Source organism: Martes martes (genome assembly GCF_963455335.1).
Source record: "Martes martes genome assembly, chromosome: 6".
NCBI classification, from domain to species: Eukaryota; Metazoa; Chordata; class Mammalia; order Carnivora; family Mustelidae; genus Martes; species Martes martes.
The window spans coordinates 64,998,518-65,016,300 of record NC_137893.1 but is presented as its reverse complement, the minus strand read 5'-3'; the positions used below and the strand labels follow the sequence as shown (position 1 = coordinate 65,016,300).

The window sequence follows — 17,783 nt, the reverse complement described above, 5'->3', positions numbered from 1 at the left end:
GTGGAACTTTCTAGTACAAGTTAGGTTCCTCCCCCTGAGGGAAGGGGAGTGAAGTTTCGCTTCACTCCTATTGTGTGTCAGGCACTTTACTCTATTAGAAGAAAGTCTTTTCACTCTATTCCCTTTAAACATACTTGATTTTAGGGTTTAGAAGAAACATTTTCACTCCTTACTCACCATGTTTCCTATACTCTGGATGCCTAAGGTGAACAGTTGAGTGACATCATGGAGCAGTACAGAAAGAATAATGTTTCAAAGGAGACACACCTAGGTGCCAGCCCTGACTCTGGGTTTGCCAAATGTGAGACTTTGATAGGTTCTTTAATTTTTTTTCAAGATTTATTTTTATTTATTTGAGACGCAAGTTGGTGGAGGGAGAGAGAAAATCCTCAAGCAGACTCCCTGCTGTGCATGGACACCCCCCAACCCCCTGCCAAGACCGTGACCCAAACTGAAATCAAGAGCTGGACCCTTAACTGACTGAGCCACCCAGGTGCCCCAATAGGTTCCTCCATTCTGCAGAGTCCAGTTTCTGTGTCCGTGAGATGGTAAATGGCTCTGCTGTTGCTCGTCTTGCAGGAGTGGTGTGAGGATCCAGGGAGAACGGCAAATGCACAGCTCAAGAGTCTGGCCTGTGGTCACAGCATTTAACATGTAGAAGCTGCGAGTATTTTTCATTTTCCTGTTTAATATATTTATATAGGATGTGAGGACCAACGTTTGATTCTCACTTCCTTTCCAATATTAAGGTAATTTATCTCATTAGCAAGGCAAAGGAGGGTAGGTAGGAACTTCAATCAAAGGTTCCTTCCAGTCTTCTTTGGTGGCATGTGGGTGGCTCAGTCGGTTGGGCATCCAACTCTTGATTTCGGTTCAGGTCATGATCTCAGGGTTGTGAGTTTGAGTCCTGGCTTGGGCTCAGTGCTGAGTGTGGAGCCTGCTTGAGGTTCTCTTTCTCTCTCCTTCCCTCTGCTCCTCGCCCCCCACTGCCCACCCTTGCTCATGTGTGTGCATTGCACATGTGCCTGCTCTCTCTCTCTGTCTCAGAAAAAGTCTTCTTTGTTGACCTGGAAGGATGAGTGGGAAAAAAACAAAACAAAACGAAGAAAAGAGAGGAACCGAAAAGCAAAATGAAGACAAACATGAGTTCTCCTTAATTTTTTCTTCTTCTTTTTCTTTTTTTCAAGATAATTCCATATAACTTTTATTTAACATTTTCATTAGGTTTTGCCTTTGAATATTAATGTTCTTAACTGTTTTCTCACTTAATAATTTTCCATACATTGAATATCAATCCTTTGAAAGACAACGATTTTTTTAAAGTGAAGTGAAGGTTTATTAAGTGAGGGTGAGAACACAAAGGAAATAAAAAGCTCTCTAGAGTGAGAGGGGTCCCAAATGGGTTGCCACTGAGGGCTTTTATGGTCTGTGTTTTATAGGAAACTGGCCAGGGAACTTGGTAAATTTCTACAACTTATTTTTTGACCTAAATTTCTCCCCCACCCCAACACCTGTCTTAAGAAACAAGGGAAAAACTAGTGCCAGGACGGTCAAACGAGGAGCCCCATTTGAAAGAAAACATAAGACAGCATTTGGCGGCATACTTAATCACAACATTTTATCTGAAGGTAATTTCTGTTTTCAAGAATCCCTGTTGTTTGCAGGGAATGGGATATATCTCAGTGCTAAAATGGCAGGATAAGTGTTTTAATTAAGCAAGAGCCCAGACTGGGCGTGGGATGTCTAATTAGACCCCCTGGGTATCAGTGATGTCTACCATTTGAGGGATGGTTCCCAGCCCCGAGAGATAAGCTTTGCTGGGACCAGGGGTGCCTGCTGCTCGCCCACAAACTGTCGGTCGTCATAGATGTTTCTTTTTCTCCCTGAGAATGTTTGCCAACGGAGAAGTATTTTACTGAGTCTGTATTTCCTTACAAAATCCATCCCACCGTGAGTTCCTAGTGAAAAACAAGAAAGGGTGAGAGAATGGGAAGGAAATGGAGTGAGTCTGCAGGCAGGGCTGGCTTCTCCTCGGTCCCTCCAAGCCCCCTCCGTCATATGCCCTGAGCACGTGGCATTCCAGGTCGATCGAGGGGTTGTGTCTCCATGGGAACAGCTTGAAGAGAACAAAATGAGGAATAAAGTTTGTATTTATAGCTCAGCACCGTTGATTTTATGTGCTGGCTTTATTCATTAAGTTATCTTGTGGCTGCAGTGAGTACTGGAGTTTGAGTCCCACAGCTACTTTAGTTCCCAAATCCTTTCTCTCCTTTCCCTTCCCAACCCATCCCTAAGATGTCAACATAAATAGTAGAGTTATTAGTTGTAGAGTTTATTTGTACAACCCTCCCTGGGCTGTGTTTGGTGGATGGAACACAGGCTTCAGAGCCAAGGGGACAAAGATTCAAATCCTGACCTTGGCACTGACCTCAATTTCTTCATCTCTAAAATGGGAATAATGGTACTTCTACTAGCTATTGGGGTGATTGAAAATGAGGCAGCCCTTCACAAACCATCACTATTATTTATATTATGGCTGACCTTCTGCTCCCGTAAATGGTTCTTGTCACATTCTGATTAACAGAGAAAGAAAGTAGGGATAAGGAACAGAAGGAAAAAGTACACTCTGCAGCGGAGCTCGATGTTATCAGCAGAGCCTGTATCTTGAATCAGAAGAAAATGTTTTATAATAAAACATTTGGATTCTTCGTGCCTAAGAAGCGTAAGTAAATGGTCCTGTTTTCCAGGGATTACTGCCTCCACGTTGGGTTTAAAAACATCTTATGTTGCCTGTGTTTCTCTATTTTACTGTTCTATCCAGGCTGTCAGATGGGCCAATTTCATCAGCCACCCCGCCCCACCCCGCCCCACCCCCAGCCAAAGACACAGAAGAGACAACGCACTCACATACAAAAGCCTCTGCCAGCAAAGCCTATTTGTTTTGTCATGGCAACCCTTGTCACCTCCAGCTGGAGAGTGAGTGATGATGTCATTCTGGAGAGAGGACTGGGGAGCAGGCTGGGACCCCGCCTGAGCTGTAGGATTACAGAGAATTAGGTTTCAGAGTCAACAGATTGTGACACGGAGAGAAACCATCGGCACAAGGCGCTCGGGCTTTATGTAAACAAACATACACCCTCTTTGACAAGGAAAGAATTGAGTTTGAAAATTTGACATTAGCAGCAAAATCCCTGTGTCTGTGATTAAGAGAGAGTCCACGAAGCTCCTTCAGTTCGCCAGCCGACCTGTATGGGTGTTTCGTGAGACTCTAAGTGGCTTTAAGTCTTGGGGATCGAACACGACATGGTCTGGTCAGAGATCTGCTGGTTAGAGATGGGGATGAAGTGGGGGCGGCCTCGTGGACAGATGGCCCAGGAGAGGCCCTGACAGCCAGAACCAGGAGGGAGGGCTCTAGCAGCTGATGAAAGAATCCGTGTCCTGAGCTCCTTGGAAGAGCAAAAGGGGGTGATGGCAGGACATACCCCAGTACAGCAGGCATACATGAGGATGATGTGTGGTCCCTGCATGTAAATCAAGGATGCCGGGCGCCTGGGAGGCTCAGCCAGTTAAGCATGTTCCTTTGGCTCAGGTCATGGTCCCAGGGTCCGGGGATCGAACCCCACATTGGGCTCCGTGCTCTGCGGGAAGCCTGCTTCTCCCTCTCGCACTCTCCCTGCTTGTGATCCCTCTCTCACTGTGTCTCTCTCCGTCAAAAAAAAAAAAAAAAAAAAGTGTCCCTGAAGTCAGTGGTTCCAGGGACAGCTTCCTAATTTCTCATATCTCTGATGCAGGAAAGGTAGCATCTCTCCCAGTGGGTGATATCTGCTGTGACCTGAGAGTCATTCCTGGAGATCCAGTCTGGAGCATGCTCTTCCAGTCCTTCCATCAATTTAAGAAGTATTTAAATCTCCCTCAGCTGAAAATACTGTGGTGCTTCCTCTTTTCTGAAACTGAACTCTGATTGATACAAAATCCAATGGATAAAGAATATTCAAGAAGAAGAGGCAAATCGGAATCACTATATTGTACACCTGAAGCTAATATAACACTATGCTTGTTATACTGGAATTAAAGGTTTTTTTAAAAAAAAGAATAGAGGGCTAATCAATAATTCAAAAGCTGCCAAAAAGTTATGAAGATTTCTTTCATCCATCTATCCATCCATCCATTTCAATTCATTTAAAGTAGTTATCACTGAGTCCATATGTGTACCAGGTACCATGCGGGACATTTGCGAATACTGTGAAAAGATGGATAAAACAGTATTTCCTTTCAAGCATTTGGTCTAGAAGGGGAGACTCGAGTCATGAACATAAATGGAATAAATTGTGGCAAGCACACCGACGGAGAGATTCAGGGAGCCAGCATGAGAAAGAGGAAAGGGTACTGAACTTGGAATGAGACTCTGGAAAGAAAGTAGACTTTTTTTTTTAAGGTTGCAAAATGGGCATCTTTATTTAAATTCAATTAGCCAGCATATAGTATACCATTAGTTTTTGATGTGTTAAACGGTGCATTAGTTGCATATAACACCCAGTGCTCATCACTACACATGCCCTCCTTAATAACCAACACCAATAACCCCATCCCCCACCCCTACCCCCCTCCCTTCTGTAAACCTCAGTTTGTTTCCCAGAGTCAAGATTCTCTCATGGTTTGTCTCCCTCTCTGATTTCTTCCCATCCAGTTTTCCCTCACTTCCCTTGTTGTCCTTACGCTACTTCTTGTATTTCACACATGATTGAAACCATGTGATAATTGTCTTCGTTTGACTTATTTCACTTAGCATAATCCCCTCCAGTTCTATCCACATGGATGCAAATGGTAGGTATTCGTCCAGAAAGTAGGCTTCTTGAAGGAAGTAGAATATTCCACAAGAGGAATATTGAAGGATGAGTCTGTTATTTAGCCAATAAATACCGAATGTTTATTGTGGGTTGAGCATAGTGTTAAGATCTTTACATTCTAGATTGTGTGTAATCCTCCAAACATTTATATGAAGTACAGGGTATCATCAGCATTTTACAAACGAGGACACTGAAGTTAAGATCTGACTCCAGGTTATCTGAAGGGTATTTCTTCAGGTCATTCCATGCAGAGGGAACAGGTGAGAAACACACGGTTGGTTCTAGCCAACACCTGAAAGTAGGGCCCATCCCCCAGCTCCTGTGTCAGGGTAGGAATCCAACTTCAGTAAAGGCCAGTTAATAAACCCAGATGGGTTTCACATGGAACAATATCGCCCTTTCAGCTTTCTATTTTTCACTTCCCTAACTCTGAGCGCCGGCTTAGCTCCCTCCCTATTCCCTTATTCTCCTTCTTTTCTTCCTTCCTTCCTTCCTTCCTTCCTCCCTTCCTTCCTTCCATCCTCTTTCTTTCTTCCTTTCTTTCTTTCTGAGAAAGCCAGACTACTATTCTGCTACATGCAGAATTTTGTTTGCATTTGTCTGGCATCTTGGAAGCTTGACTACCCCGTGTTGTCCTACAAATGGACCTTGAGAGCTTGTTTGGAGGTTCTAGCAGGGGAGTGAAGCTCCTTGTATACCCTTGACCGGAGAACAGTCCTCCTTTATGGGGAGGGTTGTCTTCTTACACCCAGTACACAGCTTTGGGAGGGACACACATGGAGTGGTGAAGGTGGAAAAGGACACCCATCTCTAGCCAGCCAGATTGGTCAAATCAACCCCGGAGATCGATGGGGTGACAAATGTCACAACGAGATCGCCCCCTTATTCTCCTTTTAAAATGCCCAGTCACCTCTGCACAAATTTGGGGGTACTTTACCTGCATTCCCTTCCTCCTCATTACAACAGTATATTATTGAGTAAAATCAGTCCTTACTACTTTAGCGTCTGGCTTTATCTTTAACATAAGTTCTTGCAGACACCTCTGGATGGAGTGGCCTCTTTGTCTCAGGGTGACTTTTGTAGTTTCTGTAAGGGTTGGGATTTTGAGTCCCATTACTGTTAAGAACTTGCATCAAGTATCCAAGCATCCAGTTGTCACCTGGCAGATGGTGTCACCACAGAGCAGAAGCCGCCAAGGGCGGAGATCCACAGGCAGCAGCAACGTAGACAGGCAGCAGGAACATTCAGGACAGCCCCTTACTGGACAGCTGGCTTCCTTCTATAGTTGGGGCTGAGTCTAGAACAAGTAGCTTGGCTACGAGAAACGGGCTTTCTAGGTTGAGTGAAGCGCAAACGTAGCTGGGTGTGCTTCTAGCCTAGAAGAGAGGCTTAAAGGAAATACGAACTTTTTCTGGACTGATTCAAACGGTAAGAAGAGGGTGATACCATTCATGATTTGCAGGAAACCTAGAAGTTACATAGCGACCGTGAGGCCTTTTAGGATAGAATACCATTTCAACTCTAGTATATTTCTAGTTTTTAAACTATGCTAGGTTTCCATTTCATTCTTTCTGTTGAGAACACGGCCGATAGATTATTTTCCTACAAGTAAAGGTTTTGGCCTCATATTTCCTCTATCTCCACTCCTAATATATCACCTTAATATCCAATAGAAGACTTACATTTGGAGTACTTCATGTACAAGACAGACAACTGGTGGGTCATTGTGTTTATAATAGTGCCCAAATTATTGTTCTAAAAAATTTGTTGGCTAAAAAAATATGATTTTGAAATGATCTGCCATGCTCTTTTGTAACTAAAATTTCTTTATGAGTAAAATAAGCATTTTGATATAAAAATTGCAAATGTAGAGACCAACTGAATGCATTTCATGAGCCTTATGAGCACGTTTTTGTAACATCTCGATAACTTTCACGTTTCTGTAAAAGCACACACTTAATGGATCACCTTTCATATTTCCTTTCCACTTCCACTTGGTTTCCTATAAAAGTCTCTGAAAGAAAATCCCTCCCTGACTAGCAATTTGTGTTAAGTAGTAGCAGCAATTTAATTTTTAAAAGTACTTGATAATATTGAGTTTAGCACATTGTTAGAAAAGCTATTAGATTTTTTAAAAGTTTCTTTCAGCAAATGCTACACATTCAGTACTCCCGACTCCTCCAGAACTTGGTAGTCATAGCACAGATCATGCTGTGGGGGTGAGGAGAGGGTTCGAGGGCTGTGGAGAACAGCAGGGAGTTCGAAACATGTTTAGACCTCACTAAAAAGAATCTGGGACATACGTGCGAAGGTGAGAAAACACAATCCAACAGCTGGGAACCACCTGTCTGAACATAAACAGTTGGGACAATGATGGAGTGTTTGGGTGATCATGGATGATCACAGGCCTGGATCCACCCAGAAACTGAAGCACATTTACTGCTCATTTATATATGGTTAGAACTGAATTATGCCTAACCCTAACCCTAATATGTTTCACTGACTGGTGTGACAAAGTTATGTTTATGCACTTATTTATGAACGAAAACTGTTTTTTTTTAAATTTTCTGGGAAATAAAACGTTGTTTTATAACATCATGCTAATAGACCTCAGCATAATCCTAGTTTTGGTTTCCTGGAAAGCACACCCTATGGCACGGATGGAGCTGAAGTAGTTTATCTGGTTGGTAAAGGTAACTCCTCCAAGGGAATGGAGGAAGGAGACAAGGAAGGAAAGACAACAAAAAAATGGAGTGTTATCAAGAGAGCTACCATGGTAACAGCCTAATCCAGTGAGGAAAAGGTACATGCCTTTTCCCAGAGTTTCCTCAGATGTGTGGCCTGACGGCATGGGCCACTGACAGTGACCTTCAGAGTGGTTTTATTTTTACTCTTCTTACCCTAGCAAAATTGATGACGCTAGTCACCGATGTCAGTTCCCCTCTTACCTTTCCTAATGCTCTCCCAATTAAATCCAAACATCCGAGAGCCTGGGACACTGACATTCCAGCTGGAGAGCCTGTCAGTTGGCAACATCAGTCACAGCATAGGGCAGGAGAAGCTCTGCATGAAGAGGCAAATTCCTGCCACTTCCCCCCACCCCACTGACTGGAGAAGGAAGGATGATTCCAGAATGATCAATAGAACACACCAAGATTCGTGACCTTCAAATCTGACATGGGCCTCCAAATTCTTACCTTCCTAATCCATTTCTTCTCTGACATCTTTTTGTCAGGCAGCTCTACTTGGGGAGGAAAAGGAGTCGTTAGCTAAGGTCTGAAGATGACTTGCTTTGCTCTCCAGCTCCCCACACAGCTCTGCAAACTTCCTGCTGCTCCAGTTCCCGCAAGCATCTCCCGAAGGTTGTCCACTGTTGACGGCAGCTTCCAGAGGAACATTTAATCAACCCTGGCTTTGCAGCCAACAAGACCAGTCTAATTGTCCGAGGATGTCACGGAGTGCCTCCATGCGTATAAGACTATGAAGTAATAATATAATTCTTGTTGGAAATAAACCATTGTGGGAGGGGTGGAGAAAGGGGAAATCATGAAAATAAATAGTAATTTGTAACAACTCAAAAATGATCAGAAACTCCAAAGTTGTTATCCTGTTCTAGACAAATGAATCCTTATCTCTTTAGCTTGTGTGGTATAATACTTAGAACAGGCAACTGATTTAAAAAATGTATATATATAGTGGCACTCAAGGCTACTGTTGGAAAGAGTGAAGTTTCCCACCTTCCAGGACAGGGTCCTGCCTACCACAGGGATCTCAGACTAAAGACTAAAAAAAATCACTTAACATCTATTGGATAATTACTAAGTGTCAGAAACCTACATTTACTCTCAATCCAACCTTGATAACTACTAAGACAACCCAATGAGATGGGCATTGTCTCCCACATCCGGATGAAGAAATCTAGACCCAGAGCACATGGAGAACTTACCAAGCCTCATGAAGCCCAGCAGCGCAGACCTGGAAATCAGATGTATTGTAATACTAGGTGCTGGCTCTTCCCCATTGTCCCATCTCCTAACCCTCTCCTTTCGGTCTTCTATAAGGTATTAAAGAGGCAGTAATTCAAAGGTGGTTGTCAGTACTACTTTTTTCATGTATATTTTTAAACAGGAATCAAAATGTTTTTCTCTTTTGAATGTCACCAATCTTGGCACTAATTACTAAAAGTAATTTTGACTTCTAGAATTGTACTCAAACAACATAAAAATCCAAGTGATAGTCAACAAGGAAAAAGTTACTAATGAATTGTTTTATTTGTAACAATTGGAAATTGTATCATCAGTTCACATGCTGGTCCTTTCCTCTGTCTTCTTGCAAAGTCTTTGGACCACCTCCCCCAAACTGAAGAGGTGCTGAAGGATGTGAAAAAGTGACAATCTTGGGTACTTCTGAGCGGGTTTAGGTGTCTGCTGAGTTAAAAAAAAGGAGTTGGGAGGGGACTTGAAATTTCTTCGAAGGGCATCTTTAAAAATGTTTTAGTTGCTTTTTGTAACTTGATTCAATAGCCATTCCATCATGCCTTTTCATGTTCTACGCACCATTGGATGTAGGCCAACAGTGAAATAATCTCCAACCATCTAGAAAATGCAAAAGGCATCTGGGTGGCTCAGCCCACGAAGCGGCGGACTTTGGCTCAGGTCGTGATCTCAGGGGCCTAGGATCCTGCCCTGTGTCTGACTCTGTGCTTAGCAGGGAATCTGTTTGTCCTTCTGCCCCTCCCCCCAAATTGTATGCACTCTCTTGCTCTCAAATAAATAAAACCTTTCAAAAAATGCAAAAGATGGGAGAATTTATTGGTGCCTGTTATATTTTAATATGCAGTGATTTACTCCAGAATACTTTAGTATCAACTTTATGATGTCCATGTCACTTTAGTCTTACCCTGGGGGCTAGGTCAGATAGCATTTGAAGGACTCCAATCTGGTGGCTGGGTGCTATTGTCATCTAGATCTATACCAGTGTTAGCATAAGGGGGGTTAGTAATTTTTCATTAGCAAATGGAACTTGAAAGGCAAGTGGTTGCCTAGAAAGATATTGAGAGGCAAAATACACAAAACGAGGTATAAGAATATGGCAGACCATGCAAGTTCAAGATTTTTGATTAGTGCTTCAGACCTAGAGCTGTTTGCTCCTGTGCCATCTTTCCCCCGACCCCACACATTTAAGACTGCACCGCCTGTTTCAATTAGGTTACTTCCGTCTTCAGAATATCACTGCTTTGGGGGTGCCTAGGTAGCTCAGCCATTAAGCATCTGCCTTCGGCTCAGGTCATGATCCCAGGGTCCTGGGATTGAGCCCCACATCAGGCTCCCTGCTCAGCGGGAAGCCTGCTTCTCCCTCTCCCACTCCCCCTGCTTGTGTTCCCTCTCTCGCTGTGTCTCTATCAAACAAGTAAAATCTTCAAAAAAAAAAAAAAAAAGACTATCACTGCTTCGGTGTTACTGTGAATCTTTTGATGGAGGCATTTGTGGGATTACGCACAGAGAAGGAACTTACCCAAGCTTGGCAAAGGCACTGCTTGATAATTAACGTTTGTTCACGTGCGAGAACTCTGTTTTACATTTGCTTTTATGGTAATGTTCCACCAGGGAATGAGGTTAGGCAAGAGGAGACATATGGCCTTACCCCTTCCAGGAGAGGTGGGCCACTCTCTACCAAAGGAACTTGTGATTGGTGGCTACTTTGGCCTAGACAGTCTACAATGGTGTGAAAAAGAAACTAAAAGTCATCCACCCTCATTTCACGCTGAGGATCATATCTGATCCCTGAGCACTGCCCTTGATATAGTACCTACTAAAGATTTCTTTATGACTTGCGGGTATTGACATTTAAGGGCTGGAGAAAAAGCAATCAAGACATTGTAAAGGTCCAGGTCATCCTCTGGTACTGTTGTTTTAAAAATATAGTTGATTTTACAGGCACCTGTGTGGCTCAGTTGGTGAAGCATCTGCCTTTGGCTCAGGTCATGATCCCAGGGTCCTGGGGAGTCTGCTTCTCCCTCTCCTTCTGCCCCTCTTCCTGCTCATGTTCTCTCTTGCTCTCTCTCAAATAAATAAAATCTTAAAAAAATAGTTAATTTTATGTCACTTTTAATTAAAACTTGATTACTTAGAAGGCTTTGTTTGTTAATGATGGCTCAAATTTAAAAATATAAACAAAACCAGGAAAACCTAGCCAAAAGAGAACTATTGTTCTAAATTTTGAATAAACCTTTCTATATTCCCATTCAAAGGAAGCTGGGGAAATGTCACTGCGATTGAATGAAGGGCAATTTGAAAACTCAAGACTCAATCCAAGTAAAGTTGTAACATATGAGAAATCTAAAAGTAAAACTATGTCAAACACATTTTATTTGGTGTTTCGTGCTAGGTCAACTTAAACAAATAAAACAACTTTGTTGAACAGATTTTTTTTTTTTTTTTAATATGACTACACGTACATGGACAACTGAGAATAGGGAAAACCCCCAAATTAATGTTTTCACAAATTACAGCTGTTACTATAGCCTGGATTTTAATAAATGAATAGTTTCTCATTCAATATAGATTACCCAATCCTTCTTTTAATAAAGCCAACATATTACACTGCTAGACATTTACCTTTCCAAACACTCCACACACACACACACACACACACACACACACACACACACACACACAAAAGCGTTCCTTCCGAGTCCCCTCTCCTTCAACATTTAGTTAGTAGTAACTTCTAAAATGGTAAAATAAAAATGAATTATGCTAGTAGATCAAAGTGCGAGTTTGCACGGCTAAGCTCAGCAGCAAAAGTGAAGAGTGAAAAGTCAGAGCTGATGGGAGCCACGCAGAAGGAGGGCGTTTGTGAAGGTAACCTGCACAGTGCTCTGTGTGCCAAACATAGTCAACATTCCATCAGGTTTTCTTTGCTCTTAAACGAGCAAAACCAAATTCTTTTTTTATTTAAAGAAATAGTAAATGTTTATTTACTCCCCTTCCAACCCCCCTCCCCCACATAATTTGTGATCAGGTAAGGCAAAGGTAAGTCCCACCATCACTGGGGACAGCAGCAATGTACAGACATCAGAAATAGCCCTGAATCATCACGAACATTCTCTCATGGTAACATAAGGAATGCATCTAATAAATCAAAGTTTGCAATGTTGTCACGTTGTTCTAATTTATTTGATTAGTTTATCTGGAAAAACTTTATAAATACATTATTTAAGAGGACAGTCTATTTTCTTGCTCTGAAAAAATAATGTTTCTTTTTCACATTTTAAAACTGTTTAGTATGCTTTTGCAAAAAGAGATGCAAGAATGTGACAGCTGGGTTTGCAGAATGTCCATGTACAAATTGCATTTACAAGAACCTGGTAACCTGCCTATAGTTTGCTTCTACAAATAGAACTCTCTGCAGTAATATTTAAACAGGCTTAATTTAAACACCTCTCCTGTTCACTCTACTTGTAGAGCAAAGAGGTACTTACTTTTCAAGTATTATATTGTAAAAGGTAAATTTTTTGTGCCAATTTTATGTTAGCTTTTAAAGACCAAAATATTTATGTGAAAAATCATGCCTGTTCAGCCCGATATTTTTTTAAATAGCCAAATGCTCTCATCTTTTAGAGAATGCAGAAAAATATTGATTTGCTAAGAAGGAGCACACCGGAAAAAGCCGTTTTAAAGTACTGAAGGATAAGGAACATTTTTTTCCTCTACTGGCGAAAATTATTAGAAAAGCTATCCAGTGTTGTCTTTAGCTGGTTTAATAAAGTCTTTTCAAAATGATGGTCAAGAAATCTTTAGAAAACTGGAGAGGGGGTTGCTCCTTTATGGCATGGAAGGAATTCCATTAATCGTAGAAATTCTTTATAAATTTCTGCTTTGGTTCTTCTGAAGAGATGCTCATATAACTTCTATATTAGGAGACACAAAAAAGATCAGATTACTATTTATCTAAAATTTTATGTCAAGAATACTATGGTAATATCTTACATTTCTAAAACTTTACCATGCTTTTCTATACATTGTCTTATATAAGAACTCATCAGAATCTTATATAAGATCTCCTCAGAATCTTGTATTTTAGTGAATTCTACCACTGGCAGGAAAACACGTGTTCTTTTCTTTACCTTCAGCTTAGGCTGTATCATTCACTTTTCTAAAGGACATACATCACTTGTACTCTTCTTTGATGTTAGAGACTGATGTACATTAGTCTTCTACCCTCAGCACCTGATGCTTCAGGCCCCAAACATATGGCTAAATCAACGTTTATTGAAAAACAATCATGACCCCAAAAGAACCCTTACAGCACTTAAGATCACAGACACTTGATTCTGTTCCTACAGAAGTTACAGAAGGGCAGAAACAGTGAGAATGGGATGATAGATAAATCAAAAGGTGAGGTAAGGCCTAGTATGTGATGCCAAAGGTCATCTGGGTGTTGCTCTCCTCTCTGTGAATCTGCAACATGACAAGGAGGGAGTGTTTCCACTAACATACATGCCAGCAGATTATTCCTGGAGTCTTAAGAATGAGGATGGCAGACCTGGGGTGGGATGTATAACTTCCTTTTACAATCTAGAGAAGGGGATCGTAAGGTGACGTTAGACTCCCAAGGTCAGTCTATTAGAGAAGGAAAAAAGCCTAGCTTCGTTTGGACAGGTGCTCCAACACTGGCTTTTCCAGCCAGTTAAAGTGGGAAAGAGGACTCACAAGTTCACAGATGGAAATCTGAAAACAAAACAACTTGACTATAGATAATTCTGCACTGACTCCATTAAACATGCTGAATTTGGCCAGCTCTGTCCATAATACTATAAAGGGATGCTGCTTGATACATGAAAGTGATCTGCTGAGAAGAGAAACTTGACAGAACTCAAAGAGGTTTGAGAAGAGCCAGAGCTGACATTATTCCACTCATGTCGGAGACTGATGAGATCGTGCTGTTGAGCTGCTAGTGACCCTTGAGTTGGTAACTTTCGATGTTGCTCCTTATTTCTCTGGGTCATACAAAGCTATTGTTCTTTTTGCACAAAGACTCCAGGTCAAGGATGAGTCCCAGAGATGGTATGAGAGTCGCTGGTCGTTTCAACAACAGCAACAGTCACTCCACGGAGGACAGACCCCCACTGGGTTCATATGCTCGTAATTCTGAATATGGGTCCCATGATCTAATTCCAACTTATTACATTTAAAAAGGACAATGGCATATCATCTAAGCTGCTAAACCAGGACAAGAGAAAAATGGGCGAATGTGATGGCAGGCTTCATACATCTGAAGAGCTGGGAAAGATGGAACAAACACCAGGGGGCAGAACTGGGCCCGGGGTGGGGGGGGGTCCCTGCATTATGGTGAGGCATTAAGTGCTTGTCTTTATAGGAAGCCTGTTCTGACAGTGAGTGTTTCTGAGCAGTGAGGACTGCTCTGTGAGGAGAAGGTGATGGACACCCAGCGGGTGATGCCGACTGGATTTGTACACCCAGTTGGGGGAATAGGACGGGCCTCAGAATTTGCCCAATGCAATTCAAAATTCAATTTCTATGATCCTTACACAATCTTTTCCATGTGGTCCCTAGAAGAACAAAGCTGCCCTAGTCACACCTGAGGTTTATTCCCTCAGGTGGTGTCACATGTTTGTGAAGGCTACTGAAGGGAGCTTGAGGCAAGCTTACCTGCTGTCTGTTGTGTTTGAACACCGTCTACCTGAGGCAGGGGCCCAAGTGTCCCTTCATCATCAAAGGCCAGAATTGGATTCAAAGGAATTTCTGGGCTCTCACTGTTGGTGACATCTAATCTGGATGGTTTAGATCCAATGGGTAAGTTTATAATTTCCTCAAAATTTTCATTCTGAACAGATACTCCATTTTCACTTGGCTGTTTTTCCAAATTGGGAGTACTAGGGAAATTGAAAAGTCAAAATTGAAAGGAGTTAGCATTAAAGCTGGAAAAAAACATTTTTAAAACAAGTGGATACTGTTTTGTAATAAATCATTTTAGAATTTTAGAATCAAATGTTAACAGTGATGGACCACATCATTCACAAAAATGGTGGATTTTGACATATTTGCAATTTTACTCTTATTTTTAAAAATCCGTTTTTGTTGTAAAAAATTTACCAGATGGAACCATTTATCAGTTAGAATAGATCATCGTTGTCAACACACACATAACAATTTGTACCACAGGCATTTTCACACACCTTTTGTTTGATAACCAGTAGCCCATATTAGGTCCTTTACTTCAAGGATGAGGGGATGGAAATTCGGGGGAATCGGGGATAATCTGTAGAGTCATAGAGTGACTGAGACATATAGTTCAAACTGAATGCATGATCTTCTGAGCTCTGGTCCTGTGTTCCGCTCATTATGCCATTTTGTACATATCTGGCTATTCAGATGCTAGCCCTTCCTGGGTACCTCTGGCTTCTTAAATTACGTGCAAATTTTTTATAGGTATATTGTTTAAGACCATCCTTATCTTTACCCCTTAAATCTGCCTCTGACCCCACCTTGCTTCTTCATTAATTCATGCTCAGTATCTTGGATTTATTTTTGAGGTACATTTAATTGGCCACCAATCTTTAATTTTCTACCTACAGTTCCTCTTAGGTTTTTTCCTCTCTTTAGAAGCTCCATAACCAAATTGAAAGCCTTATATATGTTCATTATTCTGCTTTACAAGGCAGTAGAAACAATGCCTGTACAAATGAATGCTAGATTGTTCACTTTATCTGAATGCCACAATAAGCATATATTTACAAGCTTCGTATTTTGTTCAGTGCGCAGCTCATGTATCAAAAAAAAAAAAAAAAGACCCTATTTGACAAAATTCTAGAGTTAAATTTTCCAAATGGAAAAGACTAACCATATGAAACAAAAATTGTGAAGGTCTTAACTTCTAATACATACTCATGTTTAACTATAGGAATGTTTAATTTAGGAAGGTCTATGGAAAGAGGCTAGAGATCAGAAAATCAGGTCTGTAGTACAATGCCAACTGCTTGAACTTTAGCAACTCAATTCATCTTTTTCTGTCTCCTTCCCAAATGGTAACATAAAGCTAATATGCATCCAGTTTTTCCATTGCTTTTTGTTTATTTTGAGGAATCTGCTTTTTTACCCTGTTGAGGAAAGAGTTTACCTTATTTGCAAGAATGATTTTCGGAACACATTCTAAAGCACTTCTGATTTAGATATTTTGGTATATTTTTGTTAATTAAAGCTTTTCGGGGTGCCTGGGTGGCTCAGTGGATTAAACCTCTGCCGTCGGCTCAGGTCATGGTCTCAGAATCCTGGGATTGAGCCCTGCATCGGGCTCTCTGCTCAGTGGGGAGCCTGCTTCCCCCTTTCTTTCTGCCTGCCTCTCTGTCTACTTGTGATCTCTCTGTCAAATAAATAAATAAAATCTTAAACACAACAATAAACAACAACAACAACAAAAAAGCCAAAAACTTTTCTTGGGTGCCTGGGTGGCTCGGTTGGTTAAGCGTCTGCCTTCAGCTTAGGTCATGATCCCAGGGTCCTGGGATCAAACCCCCCTTCAGGCTCTCTGCTCAGTGGGGAGCCTACTTCTCTCCCTCTGCCTGCTGCTCTGCCTGCTTGTGCTCTCTCTCTCCCTCTCATTCTCTGTCAAATAAATACATAAAATTATAGACCTTTTCTTCTAGGGACAAAAAATATCTGTCCTAAGTGCCTCACAAGGTACTGCAGGGTACATTTAAAGTATTATTTGTAAAAGTCTGTGAAAAATAACATAAAAACAGTATACAAACTCAGAGCATGATGGCGGTTTTCTGCTATTTCACCAAGAAGGCTTGGCATCACAGTAGTGATTCAGAAGGGCATGCGTGTGCATGCCCGACACCCACTGCTTGCCTGACACCCGCTGCTCTAGGTGCTTGGACTAGTCACCAAACCCATCCTCTTGGGTCTTTTTTTTTTTTCCCCCTTTAAAGATTTATTTATTTGAGAAAGAGAGCATGAGAGAGAGAGATCACAAGTAGAGGGCAGGGTAGAGGCAGCAGCAGACTTCCTGCTGAGCAGGGAGCCCAATGAGGGGCTGGATCCCCAAATCCTGGGATCATGACCTGAGCCGAAGGCAGATGCTTAACTGACTGAGCCACCCAGGTGCCCCCTACCCTCCTGGTTCTTTCCCATCATTGATGGGCTTTCTGTAACCAGGGAAATGGTTTTGGTTCTCATCCTATGGTGATTTTCAGGAGAAGTTTTGGCAAAAGGTAAAGAAGAGGAATGCATTTCCAAGTCCCGTTTTTTTGGCCACCTCAACTGCCCTCACCCTCCAGGCTTGCGTGTGCTAACAAGTTTTAATGGCTACGCCAACCCAGACTTGAGTCAACAGCTGACTTCATTTTCCCCTCCCACTCCTACCTGACCTCTCCACCCATTCTTACTTGCTAGCAATTAGAGGAGTAACTGTGCTATACACTTTGGATGCACAATTATTAAATGTTCAGAAGACACTGTGACCGGCAGAAACTATAAAACTCAAACTGAAGTCACCGGGATTAGGGAATATCATTTGTGTGTCCTCTCAGGGTAAGATCACCAGCTTTTGAAGACCTTTTCTTTGGCTATACTCAGGCAGCTGAAGCTGGATGCAAGCATCTTCAAAACTGTGCCCTTTGCTTGCTAAAATCTATCTAGGGTTGCACCTCGCTGACTCAGTGGGAGGAGCATGCAACTCCTGAACTCAGGATCATGAGTTCGAGCCCCACATTGGGTGTAGAGATTACTTAAAAAACAAAATGAAAAATAAAATCTACCTGGGGAAGGAGCTGGGATCATGGTGGGAATCTGACAGTCCATATGTCTTACTATAGCCAGGACCTAATTCTTTCTTGATATTTATTATCATGGTATAGCAAGTACCTTTATTGTTATTTAAAATTTTTAAAAATTATTTATTTTACAAGTA

General features: G+C 41.7%; 1 protein-coding gene across 4 annotated transcripts in view; it reads right to left on the bottom strand.

Annotated features, from left to right (window-relative positions):
- Nucleotides 1–11,198: 11,198 nt before the first annotated feature.
- MAP7 (microtubule associated protein 7) overlaps nt 11,199–17,783 on the bottom strand; it is a gene marked incomplete at both ends in the record, with an annotated part of 168,258 nt that continues 161,673 nt past the window's right edge. For 2 of the 4 annotated variants that reach the window (XM_080806940.1, XM_080806937.1), the window contains 2 exons: nt 11,199–12,759; nt 14,522–14,745. In XM_080806940.1, coding sequence (XP_080663066.1) covers nt 12,749–12,759; nt 14,522–14,745 — 235 coding nt within the window. Of the gene's footprint in view, nt 12,760–14,492; nt 14,746–17,783 lie in introns of those variants that run through there. The other 2 variants (XM_080806939.1, XM_080806938.1) reach the window with 1 other exon arrangement.